An 18,726-nucleotide genomic window follows, 5' to 3' on the forward strand; every position below is an offset into this window, starting at 1 on the left:
CCCTCCTGTGTGAGTCAAGTGTTCCGTACGATAGAGGACTCTGCATCATTGCTCTATAGAGAGGACTCTGCATCACTGCTCTATAGAGAGGACTCTGCATCACTGCTCTATAGAGGACTCTGCATCACTGCTCTATAGAGGACTCTACATCACTGCTCTATAGAGGACTCTACATCACTGCTCTATAGAGGACTCTACATCACTGCTCTATAGAGGACTCTGCATCACTGCTATATAGAGGACTCTACATCACTGCTCTATAGAGAGGACTGCATCACTGCTCTATAGAGGACTCTACATCACTGCTCTATAGAGAGGACTCTGCATCACTGCTCTATAGAGGACTCTGCATCTCTGCTCTATAGAGGACTCTGCATCACTGCTCTATAGAGGACTCTGCATCACTGCTCTATAGAGGACTCTGCATCACTGCTCTATAGAGGACTCTACATCACTGCTCTATAGAGGACTCTGCATCACTGCTCTATAGAGGACTCTACATCAGTGCTCTATAGAGGACTCTACATCAGTGCTCTATAGAGGACTCTGCATCACTGCTCTATAGAGGACTCTGCATCACTGCTCTATAGAGGACTCTGCATCAGCGCTCTATAGAGAGGACTCTACATCACTGCTCTATAGAGAGGACTCTGCATCACTGCTCTATAGAGGACTCTGCATCAGTGCTCTATAGAGGACTCTGCATCACTACTCTATAGAGGACTCTACATCACTGCTCTATAGAGGACTCTGCATCACTGCTCTATAGAGGACTCTACATCACTGCTCTATAGAGGACTCTGCATCACTGCTCTATAGAGGACTCTACATCACTGCTCCATAGAGGACTCTGCACCACTGCTCTATAGAGGACTCTACATCACTGCTCTATAGAGGACTCTGCATCACTGCTCTATAGAGGACTCTTCATCACTGCTCTATAGAGGACTCTGCATCACTGCTCTATAGAGGACTCTGCATCACTGCTCTATAGAGGACTCTGCATCACTGCTCTATAGAGGACTCTGCATCACTGCTCTATAGAGGACTCTTCATCAGTGCTCTATAGAGGACTCTGCATCACTGCTCTATAGAGGACTCTGCATCACTGCTCTATAGAGGACTCTACATCACTGCTATATAGAGGACTCTTCATCAGTGCTCTATAGAGGACTCTGCATCACTGCTCTATAGAGGACTCTGCATCACTGCTCTATAGAGGACTCTACATCACTGCTCTATAGAGGACTCTTCATCAGTGCTCTATAGAGGACTCTGCATCACTGCTCTATAGAGGACTCTGCATCACTGCTCTATAGAGGACTCTACATCACTGCTCTATAGAGGACTCTACATCAGTGCTCTATAGAGGACTCTACATCACTGCTCTATAGAGGACTCTACATCACTGCTCTATAGAGGACTCTGCATCACTGCTCTATAGAGGACTCTGCATCACTGCTCTATAGAGGACTCTGCATCACTGCTCTATAGAGAGGACTCTACATCAGTGCTCTATAGAGGACTCTACATCACTGCTCTATAGAGGACTCTACATCAGTGCTCTATAGAGCAGTCTGAGAACCCCCCAGTCGCCCCCAGTCCACGCTGACCGGTCAGGCTAGGGGCTAAGAAAGAAATTAAACTCTCGGCTCCTGCTGGAAAACAAACCCTTTTATTGTATTTCTATTTTGTTACGATATCATTTTACATTCTATAATTTTTTACCAAGTAAAGAAATAAATGGAGATAGAGTGAGAGCGAGAGAATCAGAGAGATAGAGAGAGAGAGAGAGAGAGAGCGAAGGGGAGAGAGGACGAGAGTCGTGTCCGAAGCCCAAGCACACCCATCTGATGCAGGAATCGATCAATATGGATCAGATGCTGATACATATCCCCCTCCCCCCCACCACACACACACAAATACATACAGGCAGCCATGCTTTTTGAGGCGGCCATGTTAACACGGTCACATGCCCCAGAGAGTGTAAGAGAGAAAGAGAGAGATAGAGGGAGAGAGAGAATGAAAGAAAGAAAGAGGGAGAGAGAGTGAGAGTAAGAGGGAGAGAGAGAGAGGGAGAGTACACTCCTCCAAAGAGACGGAGGATGAGGCACAACAACACCGCACATGTTAAAAAAGAAAGACAATTAAGAAAATAAAACGGAACCGAGGAAACATTTAAATTAAATAACAGACAGCGAGGGAACGTCTCACCAGATACAAGCAAAGAAACCAAAACAGCCCCCCCCCCCTACCCCCCCCATTAGAAAACAAACAGCAGAGAATATACAAATCAACGATTCCACGCTGCTGGTGGAAAAGTGCAAACGAGCCCCTCCCCTTTCTCCAGACTGCCCCCCCTCCCAGCGCTAATAAACTATCATCAAAGAATCATCTCATCCACATCCGAAATGTTGCACCCATCAGACGACCTCGGAGCCTATTCCAGCTCGACCCAACCCAGACACCTACACCAGAACTCATCTTCACCTCCTCATGTCCGTTCCATCTGTCGTTGGCCTCCAGCTCCTCTTCACCGGAGAGACCCCGACGTGACCCCGACCCGAAACAAAAAGGTCTGCATGCGGAGCAACTTTATTACACAGCAGACGCGACAACGACGCTGTGTCAGGATGGAGCAGGAGCTGCTGTAGTGGGGCGGGGCCGGGAGCTGCTGTAGGGGCGGGGCCAGGAGCTGCTGTAGGGGGCGGGGCCAGGAGCTGCTGTAGGGGGCGGGGCCAGGAGCTGCTGTAGGGGGCGGGGCCAGGAGCTGCTGTAGGGGGCAGGGCCAGGAGCTGCTGCATGCACACAGACGGGCCGGGGGCAAGACGGGCGGGGCCAGGAGCAAATGTAGGGATCGGGGACCAGATGGGCGGGTTCAGGAGCTGCTGTAGGGGGCGGGGCCAGGAGCTGCCATAGGGGGCGGGGCCAGGAGCTGCCATAGGGGGCGTGGCCAGGAGCTGCCGTAGGGGGCGGGGCCAGGAGGTCGAGTCCAGCGCCGCCCTGGTCAGTTAAAACACTGAGCAGCGCCCGCAGGCTGAACACAACCACACACACACACACACACACAAAATTACGACTGTATGTCAACGTCATCCGGTCAGGGCGCTCTCTGACCGGGTCTTCAGTCGCTATGGGAACAGAGACGGTGTAGCGTGGGGACCGGGTTGGCTCAGGGTGTGGGAGGAGTCACGGTGAGGGGGGGGCGGGGTCAGGGATGAGGAGCAGAAAGCCGGTCTTAGTCGAGTTGGTCAGGTAGGGCAGCGGGCCTTCAGTCCACCTTCACCACGCTGTAGATCTTGGTGACGAACCAGAAGCAGGCGAAGAACCCGATGGTACCTTCAGGAGGAACACAGGAGAACGTCAGGAGAACTTCAGGAGAACTTCAGTCACACAGAAACGCTCCCAAGGACCTTATCTAGAAACTAGAGACTGGAACTCTGCTACGGGCCATTAAGGAGCAGGTAGGGGTTAGACAGTAAAGAGACAGGTCATCGAGGAGGTAGGGGTTAGACAGTACAGAGACAGGTCATCGAGGAGCCGGTAGGGGTTAGACAGTACAGAGACAGGTCATTGAGGAGCAGGTAGGGGTTAGACATTACAGAGACCGGTCATTAAGGAGGTAGGGGTTAGACAGTACAGAGACAGGTCATCGAGGAGCCGGTAGGGGTTAGACAGTACAGAGACAGGTCATTGAGGAGCAGGTAGGGGTTAGACATTACAGAGACCGGTCATTAAGGAGGTAGGGGTTAGACAGTACAGAGACAGGTCATTTAGGAGGTAGGTGTTAGACAGTACAGAGACAGGTCATTGAGGAGGTAGGGGTTAGACAGTACCAGTGAAGAGGAAGAAGATGAGGGTCATGATCATGGTGTATCCGAAGTAGAGGATGGTGCTGGCCAATCCCGTGATCTGTAGCTTGGACAGGAAGTAGTGGATGGCGTAGACCAGGAAGTAGACGGCGGTGAAGCCGCTGGTCAGGAAGGAGCGCCACTGCCAGTGGTAGTCCTGTTAATCAAACAAAGAGCCGTCAATCAAAACTCAGAGCATCTAGTTCTGTCAATCTAAACACAGAGCTGTCAACCACAACACATAACATGTAGTCCTGTCAATCAAAACACATCACATGTAGTCCTGTCAATGAAAATACAGAGCACATGTAATCCTGTCAATCAAAACACACATAACTTGTAGTCCTGTCAATCAAATAACATGTCGTTTGATGTTGAAAACCGCAATGTTTCCATAACACGCATATGAAGCAGTGCACTCTGGGTAAAACTACAATGTGATTGGACGAAGGAGGCCAGACGTTGGTAGAACTACGACGTAATTGAACGAGAATAGACGCTGGTTTCGCGAACTAGTTGCTTCCACAGTCCAGCGAGTATTTGACCCTTTGACCTTTGACCTACCTCGGCACACAGGTGGAAGTAGCAGAGGAGGATGGTGGCCTCGGAGCAGGTGATGACCAGGATGATGAAGACGAGGAAGAGGAAGCCGAACATGTAGTACATCTGGTGAGACCTGACGACACACACGCACACACACACACACACATTAAAAAGAACCCATCATTAATCATTAAAACCAAATTAATCAAATGAGAATCGTGTGGGAGGAGCCTGTAGACTGAGCCTCCGACTGGTCCCTCGTCTTTGACCTCTGAATCCTGATTGGCTGAGAGCCCTCACCAGATGGAGTTGAGGATGAAGAAGAGCTGGATGAAGATGCAGCCGAAGGGCAGGATGCCCCCCATGACGATGCCGGGAAGGGGCTTGGTGTAGAACGACTGCTCCGGGATCTGACGCGGGATCTGATTGGTCCGCACCGGGTGCTCGATCCCCTGCTCGACCAATCAGAGAAGACCTCACTCAACAACAGCCAACCTTCGGGTTATGGTTATTAAGATGAAGAGGCGTGTGTTAACGTGACTGCTCATCTCCTGTGAAGTAGTGCGTTTGCCAGTGTGTGTTGAGGTGATTGCGTGTGTGTGAGCATGTGCGTTCAGGTGAGTGTGTGTTTGAGGTTTTGTTTAAGGTTGTGTTTAGGTGTGTGCGTAGGTGGGTGCGTGTGTGAGGTTGTTTTTACTTGTGTTTGTAGGTGAGTGTGAGGTTGTGTTGACGTTAGGGCTTTGACTCCGAACTTCGTCATTCTAATATAATTCGAATATCAAAAAATAAATCAAAATTCGAACGAATATTAGGCAGCCCTTAATATTTGAACCTGTTATGGACAGGCCAAGAAGGAGAGACGTCGGAGAACCCGACGCAGTCTATTCATAATATTGTAATGACCACGGAAGAGGCAGTGAATGAAGTATTGATTAGACAGCGATTTATTAGAAACCTAATAAACCGTTGGAACACGCAAGACCGGTAACCATAGCAACGCCGGTAAACAAACCTCGCGAATTCCAATCCATGATTTACTGAAGGCATTTATTGGTCAAAATATTATTCATAAATATTCGAATATATTAGAATATTAATATTAATAAACAAACAAACTTCGAATATGATTTTTGTCAAAAGCCCTAGTTGACGTGTGTGGGTTTGTGTGTGTGAGGTTGTGTTGACGTGTGTGTCCTCACCGTTCTCTTGAAGCCGAAGTACGCCCCGATGAAGGTGAGCGGGACGGAGATGCAGAACCACAGAGCCAAGATGGCCACCAGCGTCCCGAATGGCATGGCCGCCGAAGACCCCTCCCACCATAGGATCAGGTTCATCAGGAAGAAGTCCGCAAACACCACCCTGCACACACACACACACACACACCTTGGATTAAACCAGACCCTGAAAGGGGCGGAGTTACGCCTGGTTTCCTGTGCCATCAGACATACTGTCGGTCATTGATGCGCAAACTGAGCATTAAGCCACATGACATGTTGTCATGTGGCTGCCCTCATGAAGAGACATTCAAAGGTTGATGTTATCTTCAACCATGTCGACTTGACTTCCTGGGACACATGCTCCGGGTTCTGTGCTGGAAACATATGTGGGACCGGGGAAAAGAAAGAAAGAACGAAGGAACGAAAGAAAGACAGAGACAGAGAGGGCGATTCTTACCCAGGACACAGGAAGGCGGTGAGCAGTACGTTGGTCTTCCACTTCTCTCCTCCGAACGCTGGAGGACCGTGAGACAAGATAAACAGGATGTGGTTAACAGGAAGTCAAACTAAATGTATAGGCCCACATTTTCTACACACTAGAGTTGCAGTTCCTGCGGTCACAACCTGCCTCTACAGGTTTCCCCTCTCTCTCTCTGCTGTGGGTGATCGGTGACCACACAGTAGACCTCCCAGTCACCATCACCCAGTCACCACCCCCCAGGGACCACCACCCAGGGACCGCCTCCGAGTGACCACCACCCAGTGACCACCTCCGAGTGACCACCTCCCAGTGACCACCTCTCAGGGACCACCACCCAGTGACCTCCCAGTGACCACCTCCGAGTGACCACCTCCCAGTGACCACCACCCAGTGACCACCTCCCAGTGACCGCCACCCAGGGACCGCCTCCGAGTAACCACCTCCCAGGGACCACCACCCAGGGACCGCCTCCGAGTAACCACCTCCCAGGGACCACCACCCAGGGACCACCACCCAGTGACCACCACCCAGTGACCGCCTCTCAGGGACCACCACCCAGTGACCACCACCCAGGGACCACCTCCCAGTGACCACCACCCAGTGACCGCCTCTCAGGGACCACCACCCAGTGACCACCACCCAGGGACCACCACCCAGGGACCACCACCCAGGGACCACCTCCCAGTGACCACCACCCAGGGACCACCTCCCAGTGACCACCACCCAGTGACCACCACCCAGTGACCGCCGGGGGGGGGGGGGGGGGGGCTCTTACACTTGTAGAAGCGCGCGGCCACGTAGCCGGCGGGGGTCCCCAGCAGCACCCAGAGCACCACGGCGCACGTCATCAGGGCCCCGCGGTTAGCAGGGGACAGGAAGCCCAGGCAGGCGAAGACTGGAGGGGGACACACACACACACACACACACACACACACACACACACACACACACACACACACACACACACACACACACACACACACACACACACACACACACACACACACACACACACACACACACACACACACACACACACACAGCTCAGTGTGTGGTTTCTTTGGTTGGATAATAACAAAGTCATACTGTAGTAGTGACTGCAATCCGAACCAATAAAAGGCCACACTGTTAATCATTAATATTAAACATCACAGTGACATCGATCTATGTGTTTGACTTCAGTCTAGACTCATCACGAGTTCCAGCAGTACCGAGATCGGCTCATAGAGGGCAGCAGACACCCACTCACTACAGTAGTCCAGCGTGTAAGAGGCGTCTTACTCTTGATAGAGTAAGACACCCCCATCAATTATAATCACGGATAAATGATAGAACCCTTTTGTTCATTAAACAACATTCCAATCATGATACCATTGCTGGATTATTCCCAGGTTACTTGGACATCGTATCAGGTTGGCAATGAAAACCTGAACGGATTCTGACTCCGGACCTCCAGCGGACTACCCCAGGGGGAGCCATAGGGAGAGGACAAAGTGTTGGGACACGGCCCCAGACTCACAGAGGGTGACGAAGGTCATGATGAAGATCTGGGTCCCCGAGCCCAGGAACACGGAGAGCAGCATGCCCTTCCTAGGGGGCCGGAAGACGTCTCCGTGGACCAGCTTCCAGCCAAACTCCTCCTGAGCATCCTCCTACACACACACACACACACACACACACACACACACACACACACACACACACACACACACACACACACACACACACACACACACACACACACACACACACACACACACACACACACACACACACACACACACACACACACACACACACACACACACGTCCTGAATATGGATGTGTCTGATCATGTGATGTGGATCATGTGATGAGTCATGTGATTCATGTGTCACACCGATCGCTGCTCAGAGAGTAGTTTCACTAGCAGTCTGCTGCACTGCGGTTTGACGGGAGCTACTAGCATGTAGCAAACACTAAGCAGTTAGCATTAAGCAGATACAGACAGTTAGCATGAAGCAAACACTAGCCTAGTTGGTTAGCTCCTAGCCGGTCTAGCTGTTCCGACTTTGTCTAGATTTAGCATGAAGCAGATAGAGATTTATGCAGGAGTTATGCAGAGTTGTGCAGCAACACAGGTAGCAGTCAGAGGGCCAAGCATTCATTAGCGCATGTAGCATAGACTGAGATGGCTATGTAGCATCAGCACATGTAGCAGACTCAGAGAGGGCTACTTAGCATCAGCAGCAGCAGGCACAGCGGGGACTACGTAGCATTAGCAGCAGCAGACTCAGCGGGGGCTACGTAGCAGCAGCAGGCGCAGCGGGGGCTACGTAGCATTAGCAGCAGCAGAGGCAGTGGGGGCTGCGTAGCATTAGCAGCAGCAGACGGATGGGGATACGTAGCATTAGCAGACAGAGGGAGCTATGTAGCATTAGCAGCAGCAGACGCAGCGGGGGGCTATGTAGCATAAGCAGCAGCAGACACAGAGGGGGCTAGGTAGCATTAGCAGCAGCAGACGAAGCGGGGGCTACGTACCACCGAGTCCATCTGGTTATAGCGAGCGATGTCCTTGTGGAGCGTCCTCAGCATGATCATGGCCACCATGCCCGAGAGGAACAGCACGATCACCAGGGAGTTCATGATGCTGCGACACAACACACCACACAGTCAGGGGCCGCCAACACACCACACAGTCAGGGGCCGCCAACACACCACACAGTCAGGGGCCGCCAACACACCACAGTCAGGGGCCTCTTGTGGGCCCCCTCTAAGCCTGCTGGTGTCACAGCTTCATCTTAGTGTGTACGTCTACTTGAAGTGAAGGATGACTTTCACCATGTTCAGTGTTTGTGTCGGTGTTTCAGTGAGTGTGTTACTGTGGGTGTGTCTTACTGTGGCTTACTGTATGTGTGTGTGTTTTTTGCGCTACCTGAACCACTGGATGTTGGTGTGGGGCATGGACTCCAGGATGTAGTCCCACCTGGAGGCCCAGCGGATCTTCTTGTCCTCCTGAGGAAGAGGAAAAAGACCGCCCATCATCATCATCATCAACCATCCAACTGTTGCATGACTACAGTCTACTGTTACCATCACTACCATCTAACACTCCATCTGCTGTTATCACCTCAACTGTAACCATGACTACAATGTAACGCTCCATCTAGTGCTATCACTTCAACTGTAACCATGACTACCAACCAACACCCCATCAACTGTAACCTCGACTACCATCTATCACTCCATCTGGTGTCATCACTTCAACCGGTACCATGACTACCTGCCATCTTACACTTCCTCTGGTGTTATCACCATCGTTGCTATAGAACCAGCAATGCTATCGTTTGGCAATAAAGCAATAAAGTAACTTGGTGCTCCGACTGGCCCTACGTCACTAAGGAGCTCATCTGAGCGGTGAGACGTTCTGCAGGTGACCTCATCAGAGGGTGACCTACCACAAACGCAATACTGTAGGTGTACGGTATCTTCATGTCCCCAGAGTCCTTGTTTTTGATGAACATAGGGCCGCCCTGGCAGTCGGGGGCGTCCGCGTTGGTGTGCTTATAGCTACGGCAGAGGAGAAGGGACAAAGTCATTCCTCAGAACTAACAGGCTAGCCGTTTAGCTCCTAAGCTAGCCGGTGAGCCCCTTGCCTAGTTAGTTGCCCTCAAGACTAGTTGGATACCCTCTAGACTAGCTACTGAACTCCTAGACTAGTTAGTTAGCTAGCTGATAGACCACTAGCCTAGTTGGTTAGCTCCTAGCCGGTCTAGCTGTTTAGCTGCTAGGAAGTTACCACCTAGCATGGCTGATAACCCCTAGCCTAGCTTGTCAGATCCTGGGATAGCTGGTTAGCTGCTAGGCTAACCGGTAAGCTGTTAGGCTAGCTAGTAAGCTGCTAGGCTATCTTGCTCGCTGCTGAGCTATGTGGTTAGCTGCTATGCTAGCTGCTAGGCTAGCTGGTTAGCTGCTAGGCTAGCTGGTTAGCTGCTAGGCTATCTGGTTAGCTGCTAAGCCAGCTGGTTAGCTTCTATACTAGCTTTTCATCTGCTAGGCTAGCTGCTAGGCTATCTGGTTAGCTGCTAGGCTAGCTGGTCAACTTCTAGACTAGCTCCTAGGCTATTTGGTTAGCTGCTAGCCCTCTGGTTAGCTGCTAGGCTATCTGGTTAGCTGCTAGGCTAGCGGGCTACCTGCGGGGCTCCATCTTGGCGGCCACCAGCCGGGCCCCCAGCTCCCCGGTCTCCACCACGTGGTAGTGGATGGTGATGTCCACGTGGTTGAAGATGTAGAAGGTGTCCTTCTCACTGAAGTCCGACTGAAACACACGAGCAGACCTTCAGGAACCCGAGGAGGCTGTCGCCTTTGACAGACGTCACGTGTCAAACTATGTGTAGTTGAACGAGGCTTGTTTGTTTTAAAGCCAAATGATGGATAGAAAATATATCTGTTCATCTTTGAGAAACACATTGAACCTTATGCTGTGGGGAAGAAGCAGTGGTTTAATGGTCGTATCCAACTGTGTGTGTTTGTGCGTCTCTCACGTTGACCACGCAGGCGTCCTTGGGCTGGCCCCCCTCCGTGACGTAGCAGCCAATGGGGAAGCCGGGATTACAGAACTTCTGCCCGTCCTCCACGTCGTAGCACCAGGTGACGGGCATGTTGTCCACAATCCTACACACACACACACACACACACACACACACACACACACACACACACACACACACACACACACACACACACACACACACACACACACACACACACACACACACACACACACACACACACACACACACACACACACACACACACACACACACACAGCTTTGAAATGTAATGCATAGAGATATCTATCTGCACACACAGAACAGATCCTAGAACTGCTCCCTATTGCCTCCTAGAGGTGACTGGTATATATTTGCATATATGTATAGCCAAAAAACACAGCTTTTCATAATGGAATCTACTCTAATGAAGCTATATCAATAGTCAATATACCTTAACCAAAGTTGTGAATCATCTATTTCTACATACCTCTGACTAAGTATGCCTATACACAATATAGGCAAGGCAAGGCAACTTTATTTAATATAGCACTTTTCATACACAAGGCACACTCAAAGTGCTTCACGTATAAACATTGTCATGTTTAAAAAGATATGTTAAAGAAAACACAAAAGGGGTCAGACAAGGAAGGATCAGTCACAGAGGGATCAGAAACATTGAGGCCCTTTGTGATAACCAGGTCTAGAGTGTGCCCCTTACAATGAGTAGCCTCTTTCACATGTTGAGACAGTTCAAATGTGTCCAAAATGGTAAAAAGTTTTTTTGCACTCTTGTCATTCAAATCATCAGTATGAAAATTGAAGTCACCAGTTATAACTAGACAGTCAAATTCTGTGGAGATGCTAGACAATAATTCTGTGAAGTCATCGAAAAAATGTGCAGAATATGTGGGTGGCCTGTAAATAATTAATAGGAGAACTCTGGGGGAGCATTTCAATACAGCACTAAGGTATTCGAACGATGGAAAATCACCAAATAACATCTGTTTCCCCTGAAATACATTTTTATATATAGCAGCAACCCCTCCACCTCTTTTTCCAGATCTACATGCATCAAAAAAGTTATAGTTGGGAGGAACTGTCTCTATCAGAACGGTTGCACTGTTAATTTGTTCCAGTCATGTTTCAGTTAAAAAGATAAAATCCAGTTTAGAAGTGATAATAAAATCATTAACTTCAAATGATTTGTTATTAAGAGACCTCACATTAAGTAGAGCCATCCTGATGGTGTTGTTGATAGGCTTTAAGGTTGTTTTTGGTTTGGAGGCAATAGATATGAGATTTGTGAGGTTAGCAGTGTGTCCAAGTTTCCCTTTGTTTACTCTCTTAGTGGTTACAGCATGAATGCGAAAGTTGCCCTGCTTTGACGTAGGCAACCTTGGGTTCAGCAGATTATGTGAAACTTCCTTTATACCGTGTCTAAGGCTAAACCCTTTTTTGTCTCAGTAATACTCAGGACTACTATCAGTACAGGGGGGGGGGGCTGGGGCAACATCCTCTTGGGTGTTATCAGCCTGTGGCCATGACGTGGCGATGCTATCATTGACACAGATGCAAGTTTGATGCCAACATATTCCAGTTTCTTAAATTCGGCTGGAAAATCGCAAAGGGAGGAGACATTGGGGCTGGATTTGTTGTTGTGGCTATGGGAGAGATGAGGCTGGAGGTCATCGTCGATGGGGGAATGCAGAGGAGGGGGGTGGCCGTTCCTCGCCAAGACAGCATCAGTGATGGGGGAGGGCACAGTGTTGATGGCGTCGGGCGGGCTGTTGTCTCTCTTCAAGGTCTGTGGGCTGTCTGCTATCCGTGTGTCAGATAGTGGCAGAGTAGATGAGTGGGGGAGGCTGTAGTCTCGCTTCTTCTCAACCAGTGCTCCGACTGTGGCCTGTGCTTCAGACCATGGAGATTTGTGGGAAAGCGAGAAGAGAAGATTGTCCCTCAACAGTTTTGAGCCTAACCTGTTTGGGTGTAGGCCATCTGCTCTGAAAAGATATTTGCGCCCCCAGAATAAGTTGAAATTGTCAATAAAGCCCCTTCCTCTTTCATTGCAGACTCTGGAAAGCCATGTATTCAGTGCAAGTAGACGACTGAATCTGTTTATTCCCCTGTCAACTGCTGGTATGGGTCCACTGATGAATGACTTGATGTGTATTTTGTCCCGTGTATCCAATAGATCAGTGTAATCCCTCTTCAGAAGTTCTGACTGTTCTCTTTGAATATCATTAAATCCTGCATGCACAATAATCTGAGATTTTGGGGTTTTCCAATATGATTTTGGCTAGTTTATGGTTGATATCACTAACCATTCCATATGGGAAGTTGCATGTTTTGATCTTCTTACCGGTTATATCCTTGATGGTTGAGTCTCCTATAATCAGAGTGTCTGGTTCATCTGCTTTCTCTGAGATGGGCCCTTGTTGGACGGTGGCAGACACATGCGCAGCCCGCCTCCGTGGCGACTGGTTGTTCCATCTCTGTCCGTACTGTCCGTCCGGACGCATCTCGGGGCTCAGGGGTGCATGGGTGGCAGGCGCGTTCGTGGACTCTTGAAGTGGCAGGAACCGGTTCTTCAGTGGCAGGGTTAATTTCAGTGACGGGCTAATCCGGCTGATACAGTTAACTTTAGCTTTGGGTAGCTTAGCATTTGGCGTTGAGTGAACTTGTTGATTCACTTTGGTATGTTGTTGCTAGTCTCGTTTCAAATAAAGCCACCGTCTGTTGCAGTTTGGTGCAGTCTGTGCATTTCCCAGTCTCCGTGCCTGAGATATCCGAGTACAGAGGCATGTTGGCGATAGGAAAGTCCAAGGCTTTTTCTGCGGTCTGATCCGGGAGTCATAAAACGTGCCAAAATATATTGTTGAATCGAGCGATGGAGGACGACGGAAACAAACTATGTATTGTTAGGTATTATGATCATGAAATAAAATAAGATAAAGTAGATCTGAACGATGAATTAAGTAGTTTTTTCCAATGCCTAGCGGAGCTTCGGGAAACATGACCTCTCTCTCTGCTGCCTCTTATCGCTGACAATATACAAATAAACAAACTGAAAATGGCTAATTCCCCAAACAGTTCATAACATGGTCAACTACATTGTATTATCATAGAAACAGTTATAAACATGGGTGAATGACGCTAGGATAATAGAAATAGACAGTGTTGACCCCACTTTGGTGCAGGCCTGTGATTCAGAGCCGTCATGAGTGCGGAACTAATGTCTCTTTGTTTATTGTGGCTCAATTTCACCTTCTCTCGACGGGGTTTAAACCAATCCAAGAAAAGAGATTATGGCTTGTTCAGAGAACCGGTTGGGGGTTTGATGTGCGAGCGAGCGTGCGTGCCTGCCTGTGTGTATGCGTGCCTGTGTGAGTGTGAGCAAGCATACCTGTTTGTGCATGTGCGTGCGTGCCTCCGTGCATGCGTTTGTGTGCCTGTGGTGTGTGCGAGCGTTCAAGGCTGTTTGTGTGTGTGCCTGTATGTTTGACCGTGCGTGCCGGTGTGTCTGTACGTGCCTGTGCCTGTGTTTGTGCGCGTGCCTGCGTTTGTTTGCGTGTGCGTGCGTGCCTGTGTTTGTGCCCGTGTATGTGCATGTGTGTGTGTGTGTATGCGTGTGCGTCCTACCAGTGGTGCTGATAATTGAGCAGCATGCCCTTCTTCAGGAAGTCCATGTAGGTCTTGTCCGTGGGCAGGTTGGTGTTGTATTTCTTGTTGCACACCAGCTGGCACTTCTCAGTCTTCTTGAAGGTAAACTGAAACCAAGAACCAAAAGGTGCAGAAGTCAGGGCGACATTTCTTCATTAAAAGGGTTTCCATTCGTATACGTATCAATACGTATATTGTTATACGTATTGATGACTAGCCCCTGCCCCCTCCTGGCTCCCCCTCCCCTGGCAGCCATGACCCCAGCCCCCCCCGCGGTACCTTGTAAGGCGAGGGTTCGATCCGCTCCCCGAACAGCACCTGGCCCAGGTTCTCCGACGGACGCTTCTCCGCCTCCACCGCACAGAAGTCGAAGCTGGAGGAGGAAACCACGGAAACGGACGATAAACACACCGTGATCACGTCGTTAGGGAGCCTCAGTCGTGGCTCAGAAACAACCATCAGGTCACGGCTGGGGCCGCTCAACGAGTACCAATCATTAGCATTGCATTGCATCTCCTCCATGATTAGAGATGTTCCGATACCGATACCAGTATCGGAAATTCATCCGATTTCGCCTAAAATACAATATTTTAGATATTATACATTGGGGTCATCGTAAGAGAACCCTTCAATAAGAACAAGTGCTGTCAGTTGTTACAATGCTAGATGCTGTATCGGTTTGTACTCGGTATCGGCCGATACTCAAGTTCAGGAATCGGAAAGGAAAAAATGTTATCGGAACACCTCTATCCATGATCCATCAATATGTGATTATTATTCACCGTGAAACTGTTTTCAATTTCAAGTGCATCTAAACACTGAACATCAACATCCCAACACGCTCACAACCTTCTCAGTGGATGGTCCGTTTACAAAACACCCCTGAAGTAAATTAACTCCTCCACACTGATCTCACGTCTACTGGGCCTGACCTCCCAGACGTCGCCCCGAGGTTGACCGGTGAACAAAGCATCGGCTTGGGTTGCAGATTCAGACACCGGACACCACAAGGTGACGTGTCACAGAGACGTGTCTGACACGCCCCCCCCCCGCAGCTCTGCATTGGAGGAGGACCGCTGACGTCTGAGCCAGGCACGTCACTCCACGCCTCACACACCCCTCTCACGCACTTATTGTATGCTGTACGTCCTTGTACTTAATGTACACACATATTGTATGTCGAGGCACGTATGTATACACTCACTGTATGTTGTACGTCCTGGCACTTAATGTACACACATATTGTCTGTTGTACGTCCTGACACTTAATGTACAACCTTATTGTATGCTGTACGTCCTTGTACTTAATGTACACACATATTGTATGTCGAGGCACGTATGTATACACTCACTGTATGTTGTACGTCCTGGCACTTAATGTACACACATATTGTCTGTTGTACGTCCTGGCACTTAATGTACAACCTTATTGTATGTTGTACGTCCTGTCACTTCAAAAATAGTACTTAGCATTGTGTAGCGTCTTATCCTAGCTATCTTTGTTGTATACGGGGAATGGGTTAACCTAGATATTGTTTGTGCTCGTCACTTGGTTCTATGAACATCCTTACTGTCCCGACAGCCATATATTGTTGTTTCTCTTTCTTCTGACAAATTGTACTTGTACTTATTGTAAGTCGCTTTGGATAAAAGCATCTGCTAAATGCCCTGAATGTAAATGTAAACATATAGACAGTGGTAGTCCTCATCTGTTGCACAGCTGGCCGGTTAAGACAGGGAACACATCTCTCTCTGCATCACTCTGTGGTTCGAGGAGGGATTCCGATGCACGTGTACTCACGCAGTGTACTCGTAAGGTAGGACCGACTCCACCGAATCCAGCCGGTTCACAAACAGCTCGATGGTAGACTGGAAAAGACACGCAACAACAAACACATCAGGGCTTTTTACACAAACACACACACTCTGAGGAGGCACCTGGGAAAGACCCTCCTATTATGGATGGTTCATGTAGATCGGATCAATAGTTTTTATCAAAAACATGGACGTCATTTTAATACTTACTTACTACAAATATCAATTGGACGATGATCACGTTGCCATTTCAATAGTAACATCATTTTCTCACTAAACTTTCATAGCTGCTGGTCTACAGCTACTTTACAAGTGGAGCTGGAAGTCTGCCTGTCTGGTTAAAAAAACGTTCATGTATCCACCACACTAGAGTGATGGTGTAAACACCACCACGGTCTGGCCAGCTGTCACAGCAGAAGGCAACAACTGTGCGAGCTAGTAAAGAAGATACGTATACAATAAATAATACAACTTCAGATAACTACAACACAAACACGGCAATAACAATAGTTGGCTTGGTAGGGATGTTTGCGACATAGGAACGATCAGTACCAACACAATAACCTACTCTCACAACCCTCCTGTTATGTTCCGGGTCAAATTGACCCGTTTTAAAGTTTGAAGATCTAGGAAAAATAGTTAAAAGTATGAAACTTCTTCTGCTTGCCTTAATTAGTGTAATCAACATATGATATGAAAATAGTTCATCTCACATATTTGCAACCACCCCCTGCATGTTTATATCACATAGATACTGTTCGGGTCAATTTGACCCAGCAGTAAAACTGGAGGTAAAAGGGTGTCAGAAATGTCAGACTAATTCTTTCTTTACAACTGTGAGACATATTTCACCCAATTCACACACACCTACGCGCGCACACACACGCACACGCACACGCACACACAGAGGTGCAATTTTTATGACTTTTGACGAGAACCATTTATGTTCTCTGTTCTCGCGGGAAAACTCCAACCACATTCAGTGGACACTAAACAGGGGAGGGTCAAAACATATCAAATATTTTCTGCATGGGAGTCCTACCAACATTACACTCTGTAAGGCAGACCTTTACAAAATGATCAGCAGAAGCAAATGGATGACAGTCCAGGAGGCTCGGGACTTCATCACTGATCATGACAGTGAAATAGAGGAGGATGTATCTGAAGACGAAGACGATCTTGAGGTAAATTCAGATTCTAATGAATCTGATTTTGAACCAGATGAGAGAATTGCTATTCCTATTCCTCCAAGCAAGACATTCATGTCAAAACATGGTGAAATACAGTGGTCTTCATCCCCAAATATGCGTCAGGCGAAACTGTCTGCAGAAAACATAATAAAGACAGTGCCAGGGCCCACTAGGATGGCAGTGACGCGTGTGACTGACATCAAGTCAGCTTTTGAGCTGGTCATGCCAAATTCAATACAGAAAATCATTCTGGAAATGACTAATCTATGAGGGAGGCGTGTTTTTGGGGAGAAGTGGAAGGAGCTGGACAAAACACATTCAGATGCGTATTTGGGGCTCCTCATCCTGGCTGGGGTCCATAAGTCCAAGGATGAATCGACAGCCAGTCTGTGGGATGCAGGGACAGGCAGGGCTATATTTCGAGCCACAATGCCTCTGGAGACTTGTCACATTTTCTCCAGAGTAATCAGATTTGATAATCGAGAGACAAAGGCTGGTAGACGGGAGAGAGACAAGCTGGCAGGACAGTGTGGGACAAGTGGGTAGAGCAACTTTCACTACGCTATAACCCAGGCCCTAATATCACAGTGGATGAAAGGTATGAAGGCCTAACCCATGATAAAGTGGTGAAACATTAAAAAAAAAAGTTTTAACAAATATTTTTTTTAATGAAAAAGGAGTGAATTATCCGTTAGAGGTAAGGAACACCATTGCACTAAATATTGATAGAATAGTTACTAATGGAGTTAGTAATGACATGTTCACACTGCTTGTTAGGATTTTTTTTGGTTTAATACATCTTTTGGATAATAAACATGCACCGGGTCAAATTGACCCGGGAACACCATTGCTGTTCCTGACAAACGAACATAACAGGAGGGTTAAGCACTGCCTGCTAGTCTGATAGCAGATAGCCTAGCAGCCAGTGGTGAGCGGTAGCATTGCTGCTAAGCTACCCAGCAGCGCCGTTCTGCTATCAGCAGCGTTCTGACCCACAACCAAGACCACCTCTCCGAACCGATCGCATCCCGCGGTGCCCCCCCGGTCATCCTACCTTGCAGTCGGGAACCGCGTTTCCTTCGCCCACCGTCGCAGGCTCGCAGAAGCTGACGGGCGCCAGACCCGGGAGGTAAAACCCTAGTACCCCCTGTGACAGAAACCAGAGAACCAGTAGAGGGCCCCGCAGGGCGGACCGGGCGCTCATGGTGCTGCGCAGCGGGGAGAGCGACGCCTCTTCTCGGGGGATGCTGCGGGTCCGGTGGGACAGACGTTCGGTAGTGATCAGAGGACCGTCCTGACAGCGACCATCAGCCGCTTTCTGCCCGGAACCCGACACGTCATCTGCGGCGTCGCACTCGCTCGCTTCCGGGGAGATGCATTGTGGGATACTGGAGCCAGATGTTGTTTTGATAATAGATCAACTAAATAACATTTTAT

General features: G+C 48.9%; 1 protein-coding gene across 1 annotated transcript; it reads right to left on the reverse strand.

Annotated features, from left to right (window-relative positions):
* Positions 1–1,659: 1,659 nt before the first annotated feature.
* tm9sf2 (transmembrane 9 superfamily member 2) lies at positions 1,660–18,705 on the reverse strand. Its single transcript, XM_060073216.1, has 17 exons — positions 18,344–18,705; positions 16,086–16,153; positions 14,564–14,657; positions 14,264–14,391; positions 10,616–10,745; positions 10,265–10,389; positions 9,530–9,641; positions 9,007–9,086; positions 8,613–8,721; positions 7,612–7,744; positions 6,868–6,987; positions 6,069–6,126; positions 5,594–5,753; positions 4,695–4,846; positions 4,416–4,527; positions 3,837–4,008; positions 1,660–3,339 (listed from the first exon to the last, which is right to left on the reverse strand). Exons 1-17 carry the CDS (start codon positions 18,491–18,493, stop codon positions 3,272–3,274), a joined length of 1,971 nt encoding a protein of 656 aa, XP_059929199.1. The 5' UTR covers positions 18,494–18,705; the 3' UTR covers positions 1,660–3,271.
* Positions 18,706–18,726: the final 21 nt, after the last annotated feature.

Source organism: Gadus macrocephalus, chromosome 15 (assembly GCF_031168955.1).
Source record: "Gadus macrocephalus chromosome 15, ASM3116895v1".
Classification (NCBI taxonomy): domain Eukaryota; kingdom Metazoa; phylum Chordata; class Actinopteri; order Gadiformes; family Gadidae; genus Gadus; species Gadus macrocephalus.

What these genes read in the sequence shown, in the direction of transcription:
- tm9sf2 (XM_060073216.1), bottom strand. Translation starts at nt 18,493, where the DNA reads ATGAGCGCCCGGTCCGCCCTGCGGGGCCCTCTACTGGTTCTCTGGTTT. An exon ending in ATAACCAGATGGACTCGGTG is followed by an intron (nt 7,745 to 8,612) that starts GTACGTAGCCCC and finishes GTGTGTGTGTAG; the next exon opens with GAGGATGCTCAGGAGGAGTT. An exon ending in CATCTTCTTCCTCTTCACTG is followed by an intron (nt 3,340 to 3,836) that starts GTACTGTCTAAC and finishes TTCCTCCTGAAG; the next exon opens with GTACCATCGGGTTCTTCGCC.